Source organism: Penicillium macrosclerotiorum (genome assembly GCF_028827735.1).
Source record: "Penicillium macrosclerotiorum strain IBT 26536 chromosome Unknown utg000003l_segment0_segment0, whole genome shotgun sequence".
Taxonomy (NCBI): Eukaryota; Fungi; Ascomycota; class Eurotiomycetes; order Eurotiales; family Aspergillaceae; genus Penicillium; species Penicillium macrosclerotiorum.
This window is the reverse complement of record NW_026643083.1, coordinates 2,988,701-3,006,451: the sequence shown is the minus strand read 5'-3', so window position 1 is coordinate 3,006,451 and position 17,751 is coordinate 2,988,701. Positions and strand designations below refer to the sequence as shown.

Below are 17,751 nucleotides of genomic sequence, written 5' to 3'. Positions count from 1 at the left end.
GGCCCAGAAGCACCAGGACACGACCAAATCCCCACTACTCTTTTGAAAAATGAACGAGAAGGGTTCCAAAGCGAGTTCATGATGGAAGACTGATCAGGTAGATCAGAGATGGCTACTCGCGCTCGTTTTCCTGCATCCAGGCTCTCTGGGACGTGACTTTCTCTCGAAAGCAGACATGGCTCGCGACGGTCAGTCACAAAGAAGACGCGATGGCTGTGCAGAATGTCGGAGGAAAAAAGTCAAAGTAACTTTTTTCTACCCCTGGTAACCCAGTAATTTCACTAATTGAATCTTAAGTGCGATTTGGGTAAGCCCATATGCTCGCGGTGCACGCGATACCCGCGGGGATGCATCTACGAGCTGGGTATTATCAGTCAGAGTCCAAACAGCTACTGCTCAGAAACCGACGAGACTACCAAACACGTCGAAGGGCAGGGTGTTTTATCCGTGGATGGATCGATCGTCCCCATGGTCGACGCTGTAACAATTGCCAGCAATGTGACACACCAGCCGACCTTGTATTTGTCCCCATTGTTGTCGACAACAGAATCTCGATTTTTCATGTACATGTTTAGCACTGAAACGGCCACCAGGCTATTCCCAGCCGCTCCCAAACTCTTCCTTCAAAGGATGATTAGTGGTGCTCTCGAAAGGCCCCATCTGTTTTATGCTCTGCTGGCAGCGGCCTGTGGTCACCACAGCCGTCTTGTCCAGCAAGACACGAATCCAAGGTCGAAGATGATCGGTCTGAAATACACAACCTTAGCCATATCCCATTTACGAGCTGCGCTCACAGACCCTGACGAGATGCTCGAACCGGAAACTCTTACCACTGCAATGGCCCTGTGCACAAATGATGTTTGCAATGGAAATATGAACATATGGAGTGTCCATCTTGACGGAGTCATCCGACTACTGACTGCGTTCCTGGAGAATCAGAAAGCTACTTCCAAACATGACCCTTTCGCCCAATGCTTGGTAAAGTGGTGTATCACTATGGATGTTCTGGCAGGGTTTTCGAGACTCCGTACCGTTCAAGATGGACTTTTTGCCCAATTTTCAACTGGATCCACTGAGACAATTGATGATATTAGCGGCTTTTCCTTGCGGCTGGCTCCCCTTCTCGCCCAAATGCCGCATCTGGCACAACGTCATCATTTATTAACAACCGGCGAACCTTATATTTTAGAGGAGATTTCTCCGGAAGCGGAGATACTCGAGGCCAAAATTTCCTCTCTACTTGACGCCTCGGTATCTGAAAAAACATTAAGCCATATGGGCGAGCTTTCTTCAGAGCTTCGAAGTACTCACCTCGCATTCGTGCACGCCGCTTTACTATACCTCCACCGCCGTATTCAAAGCCTTCCGAGGAACCATTTCAAGGTCCGGAGCGACATCACGAATATTATTCACTCTTGTCAACAGATTGGTGAAACCTCCTCGGCTAATATTCTTATTTTGTGGCCGATATTCACCGCAGGGTGCGAAACTGAGATCATCAGTGAACGCGAATATATCCAAAGCCGGATGAAGAAAATGCAAGACCTTGGAATGGGCAATTATACGAGAGCGCGAGAATCTCTGTATACTTTCTGGGCTTCAGAGACCTCCTTACCCTGGGATGCTCATTTCTCGCACATAGGGAAAGAGGTTGTGCTATTTTAATATCAATGGGGGCGACTATGATCTAACCGCCTCGAAGTGAGCCCTCACCAGAATCTGACGAGTGGCCGGAAATTTCCATTTCATACGAGATAAGCCTCAAACAAACCCTGATTGAGGATACGGAGTAGAGCGAATACTTTGAATATCGTGGCGTGGATGCTATTGACACACCGCAGAAATACTATAGCATCAAGAGTCCTCGAGCAGAAACTTCGAAAAGCAGCAAAATCAGAAGATTATTGTGATTTCTTGCCGAAAATTCCGTTCAAAGATATTGACAGTAATTTGATGACGGGAATACCGGATTTCATTGGTTCGTAGATATAGCCATTGCATTCGCATAACAAAGATGGTAACCCCTTTTCACTAAAAGCAAGAACCATAAATATGGGAAACCGGAAGTCATAGTAGACTTTTAAGAATTCCAAACCAAACTTATTTCCTGAATTTCGGTCATCATGAAAACCATCGAGGTTGCCCATATCCAATTAATGAAGCTCCCTCCTGGCCTTATTGAACTGATCGTTGTTCTAGTAAGGTGAAAGTCATATCAAACACTGAGTGGTTGGTGAAGATATGGAAATACGGTTACATTGGGCGTTCTATTAGAAGAGAAGGAAAAAAATTCCACACCCAACCAAACCGATTCATATTGAATTGCCTTTTATCGCCTTCCTAAGGTACTACATTGGATCAATGCACATACAAACAAAAGATTCTCAAAAAAGAGAACACAAGATGAACGACACTTTACACACACAATGATGAGATGCCAATGCGGTATAGAGCAGACGAAAGGGGCACAGACAGGTATGGAACATCGGTGTTCTTCAGGGAGAGAAAATAGTCCAAAATAGTGGTAGATGCAATATGTTCATCTTCCATGGATGTTAATATAATTAAAGGAGTGGACGGGAATACTTAGATTGCCCTGAAGCCCGAAAATATGCCCAAAAAAAGGTAAGCACTTAGGCGGCCACACCCACAGGTGCGGAACCAATCGCGGAATGTGCACTGGCGCCCAGAGGAGTAGAGGTCTTCATCGGGGGGACAGTCGCTTTTTCAACGGCCTCAGCGCCGAGCTCGCGAGCGATAATCGTCTCGAGGGGTTCAGTGTCATCCACTCCAAGCTGAGAATGTTCCCAGATGGGCTTATTAGCATCCTCAGCGCCTTCAACACCAACACCAACAAAGCCACCAAGGCTCTGCCAGTCGCTGGCGCGCTTGATACCCAAATCATTCCAGACAGCCTGCACTGCCTGGACCAAATGGTCGCGCAAAGGCTTGGTATGACCAGGGGTTGGAGTAATACGCAGGCGCTCCTCTCCACGAGGGACGGTGGGATAGTTGATAGCCTGGACATAGATACCGTGCTCCTCAAGGAGTTTATCGGAGGCCCGCTTTGCGAGCTCGGCATCGCCCACGAGGAGAGGGACGATATGCGAAGGATTTGGAATGACGGGGATGTCAAGTTCCTTCAGGGCAGACTTGACTGCACGCGTGTGCAGCTGCTGAAGAACTCTGTCGCGCGGCTGCTGAGATTGGTACTGGATAGCAGCATCAGCACCTGCCATTGTGGCAGGAGGTAGAGATGTAGTAAAAATAAAACCAGGGGCTAAAGAGCGGATGGTGTCTACCATGTTTGCGGATGCAGCGATGTATCCACCAACGCAGCCATAGGCTTTGCCCAGAGTACCAGTAATGATATCCACGCGGTCCATGACGGTGCCCTTGGTGCTTTGAGGAGCAGATGTGTCTTGCGAAGCATAGACATCATAGTCGAGGTGCTCGGCGACACCAGCTCCATGGGGACCGTACATGCCGACGGCATGAACTTCGTCCAAAAAGGTAATAGCACCGTACTTATCAGCGAGATCACAGATCGCCTCAATGGGCGCAATAGATCCACACATGCTGTACACAGATTCGAATGCGATAATCTTGGGAACATGGAGGGGCAGAGAAGCAAGTTTGGCTTCTAGGTCCTGAAGGTCATTATGCTTGAAGACCATCTTCTTCGCCCCAGAGTGGCGAATACCCTGGATCATAGAGGCATGATTGAGACTGTCGGATAGGATCACACAGTCCGGGAGCTTGCTACCAAGAGTAGCCAATGTGGCATCATTGGCAACGAAGCACGAGCTGAAGACCAATGCACCTTCCTTGCCGTGCAGCTTAGCCAGGGTGTCCTCCAAAGCGACGGCGTGCTTGTTGTGACCAGAAATGTTGCGGGTACCGCCCGCACCTGCACCATAAGTATCCAAAGTGCGGTGCATAGTCTCCAAGACCTGCGGGTTACGACCCATGCCGAGATAGTCATTGGAACACCAGACGGTCACACGCTCTTCGGCGGAACCCGTGTGAGCTCGAGGGAACTCCTTAGCCAGTCGGTTGATGTTGTTGAAGTAACGGTAAGACTTGTCCTTGTGCTTCTTCTCTAATTCGCCGTCATAGAACGCATTGTAGTTGAACCGGGAGTTGATCGGGGCGTCGGGGCGAGGACCGTGGAGAGCGGCTTCGGTGGTGGAAGAAGAGCGGAGCGGAGAAGCCATGTTGGGGTGGACTATGGATCAATCAAAACATGAACGATGGTATTTCACTTTCAAAACGAAGAATTTTGTCTTACCTTGCTCGTTCTTCTCATAGGTCCCGGGAGCAACACTGGCGGGATGACCCCCGGTCGTGTGCAACATCCGCTTGCCGGGAGCGGGGCGGAAAGGCTTAATACCTGCAACGCCAGCGGCACAAGAGGTGAAGCGCTTGGTACCGCTCATGCGGGCACTCTGCACGGCAAGAGCCTTGCTCATGACCGGGCAGCGGCGGGCAAGGACCTGGAGATTGGACATAGTACCACCGCCGGTGCTAGGACGAGTTGCCGTTGATAGAGTGCGCAGAGTCGTGGGTGAGGTGCGCTTGAGAAAAGGGCACATAGCGCGGGACTGCTGGAGCATGGCCTCCATGGTGAAATGAATTGATACCAGAACAAGACAATTCCGGTGGATAGTGGAGGAGGAAGGGAGATGGATTCGAAGTGAATCAATGGGACCTGGGGGAGTGAAAATCATTCGGGCGGGGAGGGGGCTTCTGACTCAGCACACACAGCTTACAACCACGACCCCGTGATTGGCCGGTACGGACCGCGGGCCGGGAGATTTTGCCCGATTGGGCAGCCGGACCAAGCCTTAGTCAGCTGTGCGGTCGCGCCCAAGCACATTCATGTTTTGTCCGCCTGGACGGGGTTTGAACTGGCTTAAGGATGTCGGCAAAGGGGTTCTTCGGTGGCTGAGCTCTAGTCTTGAGCATGTGCAAAGGAACGAGTGAACAATGCAATTCCCTCCTCTTTTCCACCGTCTAGTGTACTAGTAGAATTAATGGTTCTATACGAATTAACTCGGAAAAAACGTCCAAATCGGTGATTATTCGGCGAGTGGCAACATGATCAAATCCCGTAGGTCCAGGCACATGCTAGCCGGCACTCGGAAATCTCGGTCCGCCACCTTCAACACACGAGTCTCGTGGAATATTGATTTTGCCCCCCCCCTCCTCCCATAGTCAAATATGCAACTGTCTAGTACAGATCAATCAAAGAAAGTGGTTTACAATAAAGTAGCCAACGTTCTAGCCATGGTCAAGTTCATAATATGGACATAGTTTTGGGCCTGTCACAATCTCGAATGCCGAATACGAGAAAATTTCCTCATGATGTAGCAGTAGGCATTTCTAGTCTCGCTCTAGGATGTGAATTAGATTCCTCTAAAGGCACTCAATTGCCATAACCGTTGAATAAATCCTACAAATTTAGCTTGAGACAACACATAAGCATCTTTAACCGAGGAAAATCAGATATTAAAAAAGACTGTCGTTTTGTATGAATTTCTCCTTCACGTAAGTGAGACAAATAGTTATGCTCTCAATATTGAGATGGTGTTTAGTTGTCTAAGGAGGTAATCGCAGGAACAAGGCAGACATGAATATCTGCTTCATGATATTTCAAACCACAACGTTCGTTAGAAATTAATTGAATATGCACCAAACTGAATCGTAGCATAAATTAGGTATTACCTAAAAGTGGTTTCAAACGAGCCATGCTAAATGTCTTTTCTCATAAAAACAATCTCTATATCCCACCTGTTTCCATCTCCATCCCAAACATCATAGTAATTCGGCACAACTTTCAGCGGCTTATATCCACGGCGGCCATACCAGGCCTCATTTGTAATCTACAGAATAAGTCAATCGATAGTTCAACGCGGGTCGTGTCTGACAAGACTCGAAGGTGTTTGTGGATGTATTTACCTTGGGGATCGCGCCGTACGTAGATATTGCAAAGTCCTCTCTCATTTGGTGGGCGCTCGTGACAGTATCCAACATGAGGGTTTGCGCCCAAAATGGTTCCCTAGTCGCCATATCTTCGATCGCATCCATGGCTGCTCGACCAATTCCTTGGCCTTGTATGTTTTGTAGGATAAAAAAGCTTTTGATCCAGAAGACTCTTGGTGGTAGCTCGAGACCAATCCTCTCGGCGTCCTTGTTTTTGGAATCCAGTGAGATATGGCCAATCGGGACAAAAGCCGAGTTTGAAGGCTCTCTTGAAATTCCATTGACGGAATCTGCTGTATCATAGAGTACTTCTTCGCTAGTATCATTGTCAGGTGCTCTGTTTTCTAGATCACCATATCGACGAACCTGTGAACCCTGTTAACAAACGCGCCTTTTGCGGAGTATTCGGAGAAATCTTACAATCCAATACATGCATTTGTTCCCTCTGAGCTGTTCGTCTTTCCATTCCTTTTCCACCTTTTCATAATCCCAATTACATTGCACTCTGTTACCCTCTAAGCTGGGTCAGGTGACCCGCAGTTCCTTCTTAGCTAGTCTTAGACAGAAACAATAGGATCACCTTTACATCTCCCGACTCTGTCACAAATTGGTAGCAAACCCATGCTCCACCATCCAAGGGCACATCCTTCGGGTTCTATTTCCATCGTTTTCTTGCCTTCATTCGACCGCTGGTTCATCCCCTCGAGTTCCGAGGAACCTGTGAACCATCCATTCCCCTTTTGTGACGGACGTGGGTGCCAACAAGCCAATCGGGCTGGTTGAAGACAGCCACCAAGCGGCCCCACCACCATCACACCAACCAACCATCTCCCGTCTATCATTCTATAGACGCAGCCGTTACGCTTGATTCCATCAAGCAATCATCTCATAAACTACATGGACAGCCAGACCGACAAGCTCCTTCGTCGTGCCATTGAGCTCGCCCATCAGTTTACCAGATATCGGGAAGGAGCACTCCGCTGGTCCCGTGATTTCGACCTCCTCACACAAGCTCGATCCGACCACCTCCAAGCATCCTATCCCCTACCTCCATCCGTCACCAAAGACATCCCATTTCCTCCATCTTGGGGAATTGACAGACCAACCCTTTCCGCTGCGGTGAAAGAATTTCTGAATCTCACTAATAAGCTCCCGGACATCGCCTCCTTACCTCCGGTAGTAGGTGATCAGCCAGAGAACCCTCTAGGAGCAGCGAGAAAACGCCGCAGTCGCCCCCAGCCTACCCTCCAAACCCTTCTCCATTCCGAGCCCGAGCAAGCTCCATCTACCCTCTCCCAAGCTCCATCCGAGCCCGAGCAAGCTCCAGCGACCCTTCAAAAACTCCCCGCCACAATGCAGTCCGACAACGGTCAAGGGCCCTCCCGAGCCGGACGCAGAGCCACCTCTTCTGAGTCCCTCGAAACCCACGACGCGCTCCAGCAGCAAAGCCACCGCCCAAGCCAGGCGAGTGCTTTCGGTACACTACCCTCCCAGCTCCCTTCTCAAGACCCCGGCGACATGCCTCTCACCCTAAACACAGCAATGAATCTCTTCCGACAAGTCCTTCGGGAGGAGCGTCAAGCTGTAGGCCTAGGGCGTCAAGGTCCGGTCGGTCCGGCCGGTCACCCAGGCCCCCCAGGTCCGCCAGGTCCCCCCGGCTCCCCAGGCCCGCAAGGGATCGAAGGACAGCCAGTCCTAAGCTCCCCGGATACTACCTGGAAGCCATCTGATATCGGTCTCTTCAACCCTGAAATCCGTGACAATGGTGAGGGCGTTGCGACAATCTCTAATGTCACGAACTATAAAGATGTCTATATCTTTATTGATAGGATGAAAGACCTCATCCCTACTAAATCGGAAGAAATCGTTCGTTCTAACATTGCATCCTGTCTCCGCGGCTCCGCTCTCGGTTGGTACACCTCCCAGCTGTCCGAACTCGAGAGAGCGGCCCTCCGCTCTAACCCTGTCCATTCACCCGTCGGCTGGTTCAGCACCCTTGAAGCCAAGTTCAGACCCCCCCGTTCAGAACTCCTCCATAGGTTTAACACCACAACCTACGCCAAGCGCGACATCCGAGCCGGCACCCCAGTGCGTCACTACGCACAGCAAATGTTGCGCCTCGCCCGCGGCCTAGGCCATACCTCCCCCCGCGACCAGATGATCCAAATCCGCCAAGGTCTGGAAGGCGACCTACGGCGCGATGTACCGGTCCCATCCGACTCCACCACCATGTCAGAGTTCATATCTAGCCTAGAACAGAAATATCTCGACTGGAAGGACGAAGTTGATGACAGGAGCCGTGCCTACCGTCAAGCCCTGCAACGGCGACCTCAAAGCCAGTTGCCCGGTTCCCAAAACCGCGGCGCCAGCAACCGTATGCCCCAGTCTCAGAACCCTCCTAGACGAGGCCCTATACCGGATCGTCGCTACCCAGAGCGTAATGATCAGAGAGCTGACCAAACCCAGAGACGAATCTCCAACCAACAGTGGAATCAGAATCAGAATCAGAGTCAGAATGATCACTGGCAGAACCGGCTCCCAGCGCACCAATGGCAGCGACAGGCCCCTAGGCAGCTAGGATATCAGAATCAAATCCAGCAGCAAAATCAAGTCGTCCAGCGTCAAGCCCAGATCACTCAAGCCCCCCAGCCAGCTCATTATTCAATGTCCCAACCCCGTCAGCCATGGAATCGCACGCTCCCGTCTCGCGACCGGAACCCCCAACATGCATACCTCGCTGATCCGGAACCGACTAACGACATCGAAGCTGACTATCTGCCCGAGCTTGACGAGCCTACGGAACCGACCGCCGAAATTCAAGAAGTTTTCTCCGATGATGAGGAGGTAGATCAGGAGGCATATCTCGCCGCACGCGACGACCCTGAGGAATATGACCTACCCTTCACTCCTACCGCCCAAGCCTGCTTCCCGGAGACAACTGTCACATGCGCCCATTGCCGAGCTGGTTTCGCCTCGAATAATACTCTCCACAAGCACCTCCAGGCCTGCAAGCCACGCGCCGCAGCTGATCTTCCCCTCGAAGCTACTGCCTACCTAGCAACATCGGCTATACCTGTTATTAAGTCGACCCGCCAGGCCCAGCACGAGCCAGGCTACGCTTTTCGTAGCTGGCGATATGCTACCGCAGCAGTCGGACTGAATTCGAGAAACGACGTCACGATGTGCTGCCTCGACTCTGGCTGTGTCATGACACTAATCGACTCCCAGCTCGCGAAATCCCTTAACGCGACCATCCAAGCTAACACACCCATCCCGGTCAGCGGCATAGGATCACAGCATATGTCCTCCTCCTATATCAATCTAACCCTCCTGTTTTTCGGACCTACCGCCACAGCTGAGCTAGCCGTGGAAGCCCACCTGATGGATAGTCTCCGTGCTAAGCTTCTAGTTGGCATCGATGTGATGGGCCCACATAGGTTCAAGCTAGACTTCGACCGACGTCAAGCGACGATCGCCGCCTGCCAGGATATGAATTTCCCTATCGGCCTCCAGGCAAAGCCCCACCATGTCCCTGCTCGTCCAGTCTATGCTGCCTCTAAGGTTGTCATTCCTCCGCATTCCCGAGCCAATATCCCAGTCCGTGTCAAGCAAGCGCTCCCGACAAGCCGAGACTTTGTTTTCGAGCCCTCCCCTGCCGCGTATGATATACAGGCATCGCTCGTTGATTCAAACTTTTCGTTTGTCCCAATAACCAACCATTCAGATAGCCGCTTAACCGTTTCCCGCCGAATGCGTATCGGCACCCTTCAAGAAGCTGACTACGCGGAGGCCCTGCAAGTTTCTGCGGACGCTGCCGCGTTGGCAACCGGCCCCTCTAAGCCAGCCCAAATATCACTGCCCCTACCCCCGCTCATGAAACAGTCCTCCCTAACGGTATCACCATCTACGGTGCCCCATACGTCGTGCGCCAGCTCCAGGCCGTCATCGATGCCTACGATATCTGGGGCCACCCTCAAGTCGCAGATATCCCTATGGATCAGTGGATGCGTATCCCCCTCGCCCCAGGCTGGGAAGACAAAATACCAAAAAATCAGGTCTACAAATGCGGAACCGCAGATCGCGCTGAAATTGACAAGGTGTTCGATGCCCTCCAAGCCGACGGCAAGCTGAAATTCGCTTCTTCCTATACCCCGAGTGGCTATCCCGTCTTTGTCATTTGGAAATGGAAAACCAACGATAAAGGGGATAGGGAACGGGTAGGCAGAGTCGTCGTTGACCTTCGAAGCCAGAATAAAATGGTGATCAAGGACGTCTACCCTGTTCCAACCCAGTCAGACATCGTCGCGATTACCCAGGGTAAAGCGTTCATGTCCGTCTTCGACGCCGCCAAATGCTTTTACCAATGGCGTGTTCATCCCGATGACGTGCACCACCAAGCTGTTATCACCCACCGAGGCCAGGAGATCTTCCAAGTGGCCATTATGGGTTTTTGCAACTCGGTCGCATACGTCCAAAGGCTTATGGACAATATCCTCCGCCGCTTCCGCTCGTGGTGCCGTGTCTACGTCGATGACATTGTTACCGCTTCCCCTACCCTTCAAGCCCATATTCAACACCTCCATCTTCTATTCACAGAACTAAAACGATATAATATTTACCTCGAACCCAAGAAAGCTTATATCGGTTTCCCATCCATTACCCTCCTCGGACAGCATGTCGACTCCCTCGGCATGTCTACCCGAGCCGACAAGCTGCATGCAATCACCACCCTCAAGTTCCCCCACACCCTCAAACAGTTGGAAACCTATCTAGGCCTGACTTCCGCCTACCGCCACTATATCGCTAAGTATGCCCACAAGGCAGAGCCTCTGCAACAGCGCAAGACTACCCTCCTCAAAAATGCACCCTCCAAGGGAGCCCCCCGCCGAAACCTCTCACTACGGACCATCCTCAATGAACCCACCCAATCCGAACTCGACTCTTTCGCAACCCTCCAAGCTGAATTCGCCAGCGCCCCATGGCTCGTCCATCACGACCCTTCCCGACGCCTCTACGCTGACCTAGACTCCTCCAAGGAGCAAGGCCACGGCGCCGTGCTCTTCCATCTCAAAGAAGGATACGACCATAAGGACCCTTCTAAGCCGCCCCCAATCACCTCCATACAGCCAATCCAATTCCTAAGCCGCCTACTCACAAGTGCCGAAAAGAATTACTGGCCTACCGAACTCGAGGTCTCCTGCCTAGTCTGGCTGCTCCGCAAAGCTAGACATCTTATCGAAGCAGCACCCCTCGCCCTCCCTCCGATCATCTACACAGACCATAGCAGCACAGTCGCTATTGCAACAAGCACCAGCCTCCGCTCTGCTAGCTCCGAGAATCTCAACCTCAGACTTATCCGCGCCTCCCAATATATCCAACAATTCAACCTTAAAGTCTTCCACCGTCCCGGCAAGACTAATAAGACAGCCGATGCCCTGTCACGCCTCCCAAGCGCTAGACCCACTAAGCCCGCCGAGCACGACGACCTAGATTCGCTCTGGTGCAACCCCTCCTTATGCAATCCCGATCCCTACGCCGAACTCCCAACTATCCCAGACCCCCAAGCTACGGCATTCCTCGCCAGAGTCGCCCAGGAAGCCTACCCAGCCGATACCTCAGACGGCCACCAGCTGACAACCTCGATCGTCCATTTGTCAGATGAATTCCGTCAGCGCCTCAAAGCTGCCTACATAACAGACTCCCGCCTTTCATCGATCATCGATACCCTCCAACAAGCCACAGCTGATCCCATTCCCCCCTACCCTCCCGTACGAGTTACATGAAGACCTCCTCTATATGCGTCAGGTTGGCGGTCTCCGTTCCTTGTGTATCCCCCGTTCCATGTCAGGAGAGATCTTCCAGATTATCCACGACCAACAAGGTCATCAGGGTCTGGATAGATGCTGGGCCAAGATGCGTGGCATTGTCTTCTACAAGGGCTTAAAGCTGCTAAAAGACTACATCGCGCGCTGCCCCGAATGTCAGAACAATGCAGTCCACCGTCACCGGCCCTACGGAAGCCTCCAGCCTATATTATCCCCCCTATTCCATTCCATACACTTACAGTGGACATCATCACAGGTCTCCCTGTAAGCGCCGGCCCAAGCCCCTACTCCCCCCTGAAAGCTTCGACGCTATGATGACATGCACCGATAAGTTCACCAAACGAGTAGGATATATCCCCGGCCGTGCCGATTGGGACGGCGAAAGCTGGGCCAAGCCGCTCCTGACCATGTTCATGTCCGGCGACTGGGGCCTACCAACGGTGATTATATCAGACCGTGATCCCAAATTCGTCCAGGGCCTATGGGCAACAATCTTTACCATCCTCGGTATTAATCTCCTCTACACAACAGCCTACCACCCCCAAGCCGACGGTCAGTCCGAACGCTCGAACCAGGTCGTTGAAATCGCCCTCCGACATTGGATCTCCACCCACCCCCAAGCTGACTAGTCATCGGCACTACCAAACCTCCAAGCTTCCATGAACTCCTCTATCAACGTATCGACCGGCTATACCCCACACAAACTTATGTACGGCACCGAGCTCCGACAAGCGTTCGACATGATGCCACAAGCTTTCGATCACGATACTGAATTCCAAGCCCGTGTCGATGCCGAGCAATCCTTAGCATATGCCGCTATGAAAATGAAAACCTATTTCGACAAGAAGCATAAGCCGATACACTTCCAAGCCGGCGAATGGGTGTATCTTAAGCTTTCCACCGACACCACAGATCCAGGTTACTCAATCCCAGCCAATGCTGACAAGCCACGCAAGTTCAAGCAAAGATATCTCGGCCGTTTCCAAATCCTTCACCGCGTAGGCCGTCTAGCCTACAAGCTTAAGCTCCCCGACAGCTGGCAACGACACCCAGTCATCAGCGTCGAACATCTCGAAAAATGCCCCCAAGGCCCAGATCCATGGGACCGCCAAGCTGATAATGGCCACCACATGCCCACCGACGATGAGCGCTTCCCAGACGAAGAAAGGTATGAGGTTGCCAAAATCCTCGCGAAGAGAATCACCAAGCCAAGAGGAAGACCGCGCGCAGACGGTACAAGCCGCCCATCGATCACCAAATATCTCGTTCGTTGGAAAGGCCAATCCGCCAAGGAGGATCAGTGGGTAGCGAAGGAAGATATCGCCGCTGACGATCTCATCGCTGAGTTCGAAGCGAGCAGGCCCTCCAATTAATAATCTGCATTCCCCGTGTTTATCCTACAAGCCTAAGCCCCATACCTCTTACCGATTCCTCACCTGATAACCTCACTTCATACCCTCACTTCATAACCTCACTTCATACCCGCTCCTATCCATCTCACCATCCTCACCCCCCTTCCCATCATCTTCAATATCAGCATCTTGTCTCATCATCATTCCGTTTCATCATTATCGTTTTCCCTATTGTTATAACACAGTCATGTCTACCCCGACCCCCAAGCGGCGCCGCCGCATGACCAACACATCCACAGCATCAACTGAGCCGGAAGGCTCACCAGCCAAGACACCATCTAAATCGAGACCTGCCTACAACCGCGAGCTTACCGATGCCCTGTGCACGGCTGCCGATCTACAAGAGACCCGAGACTGGATCAACAAGCAGATCCAAGGGTGGAACTCTAAGCCACCAAAAGCGTCCGCCCTCCCTCCCTACACCGCGATGATAATGACTGCCGCAGGCGAATACCAGCTGCCCCCTATGAGCGTCAAGCTCTCAGATGAACACGTCTATATGGTCACCAAATTCCTGTCCGTTAAACAGAGGAAACAGCACGACTGGACCGAGGACTTTAACAACGCTGGTGAAATCCGTGCCGACCGCACCCCACTAGCTCCAAGCCCCCTCCTCATCGCCTTCAACGTCCCATTTATCCCGGTCTTCCGCGGATATTACATCCTCGCCGGTCCTCAAGCCGCCAAAAAGTACGGCACATCGTCTAACATCAAGAACAATGCGACCACCAAGGCAGCCGGCACCGACTGGCTAGTCGGCCCGGTCATTGCCTCCCAGGCGTTCGTCAACGAACCAAGGAATCTCATCCGCATATACCATGACACTGCGGGAGAAAGGGTGACTACCAAGCTAGGCGACCTAACCTTTACAGGCCTTATGCCAAGCGAGAAAGACCAGCCCGCAACCCCTAGCCGCCATGATCGCGTCGCAAGAGGCCACTTTGATTTCTCACTCTGGCATAATGGAACCGCCCTCCGTTTCATTAGTATAGCCGATCATCCCGACTATTACGCAAGCTCGAAGCCACGACCTGTCTCTACGCCAGCTCCAAGCCAAGCCCCCGCCCATGCTCAGCCAGACCCCGTCAAGGACGCCCTCCTCGAACAAGCGCTTGTCGAAGCCGATCCTACCCTACGCAACATCTTCGACGAGGTCCACCAAGCTCAACGAACCTTCCCCGAGGCTGTCGACACAAGCCACTACCCGACCCTGATTGGGAACCTACAGCTCTTCAGGAAAGCTCGAGCGGAAATCGAGAAGCTGGACTCCCACTACGCCGCCTGCCTCCAAGCCTGGACAGATATTTCCGCTAAGGTCGAGGGCCTCCGCCCAGCCGCGAAACAATTCATGCTAGACCGCCTCCAGCCTCTCAAAGACCACCTAAAGACCCTTGCAGTCCTGAAGCAAACCTGCCAAGGCCCCGCAGGGATTCCATCACACCTCCTGCCAAGCCCGGACATACCGCAGCGGCCACCGTCCCGTTCACCCACTCCGACGCCGATAGCTATAGACTTCGCGTACACAGAATATGACGGCCCAGTTCCCGACCCGGTCGATCAGACACCAGAATCTACACCCCAGCCACAAGCCTCCACCCCTCTCCCCGAGCCGACCGTCCAAGCACAACCTACTGAACCCCTTCCGCATGTTTCCACCCCTACTACTACCCGGCCAGAGCCTCCTACCCCCCCGTCCGCCTGTCTTCACTCCACCACCCCGCATGCCTACCCCCCAGCACCTATCCAAGAAGCTCCGGACCTACTCCCCCAAGCGGAAGCTATTCCCCCTCCGCCAGACTGTCCTCCGCCACCGGGCTCCCCTATTCCCCCCCCTCCACCAGGCTCCGAGCTGGATAATGAAGCCCGCGAGGCTATACGAAAAGCAAACGAAGCCTGGGCAATCATTCAGGCCGATCCTGAAAGCTGATACTGTTTTCATTACTTTTCCGCATCAGGGACGATGCTTTAAAAAAGGGTGGCATATGTTACCCTCTAAGCTGGGTCAGGTGACCCGCAGTTCCTTCTTAGCTAGTCTTAGACAGAAACAATAGGATCACCTTTACATCTCCCGACTCTGTCACACACTCTCTGCTCATAGAGCCATTTTACATGGTCTTCAGATTTAGGATCCCAAGGAAATAATGAGACCTTTAAATTCGAACTCATCATGGGCAGATTGAATACAATAGTCAAAGATGAACGAACAATGTGCAAGTGCCGTGATTTTAATTAAAAATTAAAATTTTGCCTCTCATGGCGGCATCTTCCGCCGAGGGTTATGAGGGTTATGAGAAGCTAAACTATATTAAGCAAGTGACACCCCGAGGGCCCACTAAAGATCCACCGAGGAATTCGTACTAATAATCCATCATAAGTGAAGATGCAGTGGGTTATGAAACGTTGGCATTGATATAACCCCCTGGAAAAACACTATCAGTTGAATAGAATACAATTCTATCTTTATCGAAGCGTAAAAATTTTCTTTTGGCAAAAGATGAGGGGTTTCGATGATTAAGCAGACGATCTTTTTCATTAAATGTCAATTCCGGTACTCTGAGACTTTGATTATCTATATAAACTGAAGCGCAACACTTGAGCACCTCCATGCCTAAGATTGGTGAGTGAAATGTCTTAATGCATTCATACCGGATCATTAACTATAGCCCGTAAACCCAACGACCAAACAGACCAACTGTCATGTAGCCCTCAGGCGATCTTGCTTTCCACTCGTTCCTCATACTGGATCTGCTCTTTCTGTTCCTCCACCTTTTCTACCATTTGTCCCTTGACATCGTCGCCTTCAAATAAATAGGCCAATTCCTCAAGAGTTGGGCCAGCAGTCTCAACGAAGAAGAAGTAGACAACCAGGAAGACAATCAGCACCCAAATGCAATAGTAAATATAGAACTTCCAGCCGATATTGTTCAACCCGATGGGGTTCACGTAGCTGCCGAAGATGGAAGACACTTGAATGGTAAGGAGAACGAAAGCCCATGTCTTGGCGCGCATCTGAAGGGTAACGACCTCAAGGGGATATGTGACGATGAGGTTGGTCCAAGCGAAGGTATAGAACGCTTGGAAGAAGAAGATACACGCAATGACGAGGCGCCCAGCCGCTAGAGAGTTATGTTCAAGATAGCGCTGGGCGGCAATAGTCCAGACAATAAAGGTGATAAGAACACCGCCAGATCCCGTAAGAAAAAAGAACCGGCGACGGAAGCGATCAATGATCAATGTGACGAAAATGGCGACAATATACTGCCATAGAGTAACCATGCCATTTATGAGTGTGATCTCATAGTCTGTCTTCAATCCCGTGTCTTTCAGAATTTGGGTAAGATAGTTGGAGACGAGGAGGTTTCCCGAACTCTGACTGAACACTGCAGTACAAAAGCAAAGGAAGATGCGCTTCAGATTTGCTCGAGATGAGAAGAAATCCATCCATGACATATTGTTTTCTGATTCCTTGGAGATAGCCTGTTGGATCTCCGCACACTCAATCTCGACCAATTCCGAGTTGGGGTCGCATTCACCATGATACTTGACAAGGATATCACGCGCTTCCTGAAAGCGACCTTTTGCCATTAACCACCGCGGGGATTCCGGACAAAACCAGATCAGACAGAATTGATAAGCCGATGGAATGATTTGAATCAGCGTGGGGAGCCTCCATGACCACTGGCTGCTGATTCGATAGCAGCCAAACGTTGCCCAGGCACCGATGACATATCCAAGCACGATAGATGTGTTATAAAATGTGGTGATTTGGACACGTTCCTTGGGGTGGGACAGTTCGGTTACCAAGACGGGGGCACCCATCTGGATTAGAGATGAACCCACGCCCAGAACAATTTTTCCACCAATGTACATGTTCAATGAGGTGGCAAAGAATTCGATGATGACACCAACAATGATGACAATTGAGCCCAACGATGTAGGAAGGCGACGGCCGAACCTATCACCGATCCAGCTCAGGAAGATGAACGGTATGACACCGCCAATGGCGTTTGAAGCTCCAAAGAAACCTAATTTGGCCCCTTGAGGATGTCCAAATCGGTCTTGCCAAGATGAGAGAACTTGCATGCCGTTTGTCATGGACTTCACGAAGAAAAGCTGTTAGCCCTACTCATGCAACAGGTATAACATGTTGAAACTTACTCCATCTATACCGAGAGCAGCGCTTGCTAGTAGTGATGATGTAAGGAGAAAGTACAACAGTATACCATTCTTGCGACGCCAGAAGGGTGGCATAGACTGCACATCGATAGGCGATATGATCCCATCTGCAGCATGAGCAGCGGCAGGAGCCATGGATTCGATGAGAATTAACCTTTCCTGAATTTATCTGATGACAATGTCAATTTCCGGTTTACAATGGTCGATCAAGTTGGGAGGACAAACGTGAAACTGAGATCCTTTTCAATCAGCCATGTAGGCCGTCCTACGCTTCTTATAGAAGGAGGAGACAATTCCCTAGTGGGGAACAGTCATGCGAATCAATCAATTTAACCATGCAGTGTATGCATGGG

General features: G+C 51.4%; 7 protein-coding genes across 7 annotated transcripts; 4 read left to right on the top strand and 3 right to left on the bottom strand.

The window, feature by feature from the left end:
* Nucleotides 1-468: 468 nt before the first annotated feature.
* Nucleotides 469-1,665, top strand: N7462_003971 (fungal specific transcription factor domain-containing protein; the record flags this gene model as incomplete). The annotated part of the gene is made up of 1 exon (XM_057075697.1): nucleotides 469-1,665. The coding sequence occupies one exon, from the start codon at nucleotides 469-471 to the stop codon at nucleotides 1,663-1,665; it is 1,197 nt and encodes a 398-aa protein (XP_056935202.1).
* A 968-nt stretch (nucleotides 1,666-2,633) lies between these two features.
* hemA (5-aminolevulinic acid synthase HemA) lies at nucleotides 2,634-4,625 on the bottom strand (the record flags this gene model as incomplete). Its single annotated transcript, XM_057075696.1, has 2 exons — nucleotides 2,634-4,228; nucleotides 4,292-4,625. The coding sequence occupies 2 exons, from the start codon at nucleotides 4,623-4,625 to the stop codon at nucleotides 2,634-2,636; spliced, it is 1,929 nt and encodes a 642-aa protein (XP_056935201.1).
* A 1,128-nt stretch (nucleotides 4,626-5,753) lies between these two features.
* On the bottom strand, nucleotides 5,754-6,417 carry N7462_003969 (uncharacterized protein; the record flags this gene model as incomplete). The annotated part of the gene is given in 3 exon segments (XM_057075695.1): nucleotides 5,754-5,885; nucleotides 5,962-6,360; nucleotides 6,373-6,417. The coding sequence occupies 3 exon segments, from the start codon at nucleotides 6,415-6,417 to the stop codon at nucleotides 5,754-5,756; spliced, it is 576 nt and encodes a 191-aa protein (XP_056935200.1).
* A 465-nt stretch (nucleotides 6,418-6,882) lies between these two features.
* Nucleotides 6,883-11,768, top strand: N7462_003968 (reverse transcriptase/ribonuclease H family protein; the record flags this gene model as incomplete). Its single annotated transcript, XM_057075694.1, has 2 exons — nucleotides 6,883-9,879; nucleotides 9,918-11,768. 2 exons carry the CDS (start codon nucleotides 6,883-6,885, stop codon nucleotides 11,766-11,768), a joined length of 4,848 nt encoding a protein of 1,615 aa, XP_056935199.1.
* A 356-nt stretch (nucleotides 11,769-12,124) lies between these two features.
* On the top strand, nucleotides 12,125-13,183 carry N7462_003967 (chromo domain-containing protein; the record flags this gene model as incomplete). The annotated part of the gene is made up of 2 exons (XM_057075693.1): nucleotides 12,125-12,385; nucleotides 12,440-13,183. 2 exons carry the CDS (start codon nucleotides 12,125-12,127, stop codon nucleotides 13,181-13,183), a joined length of 1,005 nt encoding a protein of 334 aa, XP_056935198.1.
* A 226-nt stretch (nucleotides 13,184-13,409) lies between these two features.
* On the top strand, nucleotides 13,410-15,149 carry N7462_003966 (uncharacterized protein; the record flags this gene model as incomplete). The annotated part of the gene is made up of 1 exon (XM_057075692.1): nucleotides 13,410-15,149. The coding sequence occupies one exon, from the start codon at nucleotides 13,410-13,412 to the stop codon at nucleotides 15,147-15,149; it is 1,740 nt and encodes a 579-aa protein (XP_056935197.1).
* Nucleotides 15,150-15,928: 779 nt separating this feature from the next.
* N7462_003965 (putative MFS hexose transporter) lies at nucleotides 15,929-17,533 on the bottom strand (the record flags this gene model as incomplete). Its single annotated transcript, XM_057075691.1, has 2 exons — nucleotides 15,929-17,320; nucleotides 17,381-17,533. The coding sequence occupies 2 exons, from the start codon at nucleotides 17,531-17,533 to the stop codon at nucleotides 15,929-15,931; spliced, it is 1,545 nt and encodes a 514-aa protein (XP_056935196.1).
* Between the last annotated feature and the right edge of the window lie 218 nt (nucleotides 17,534-17,751).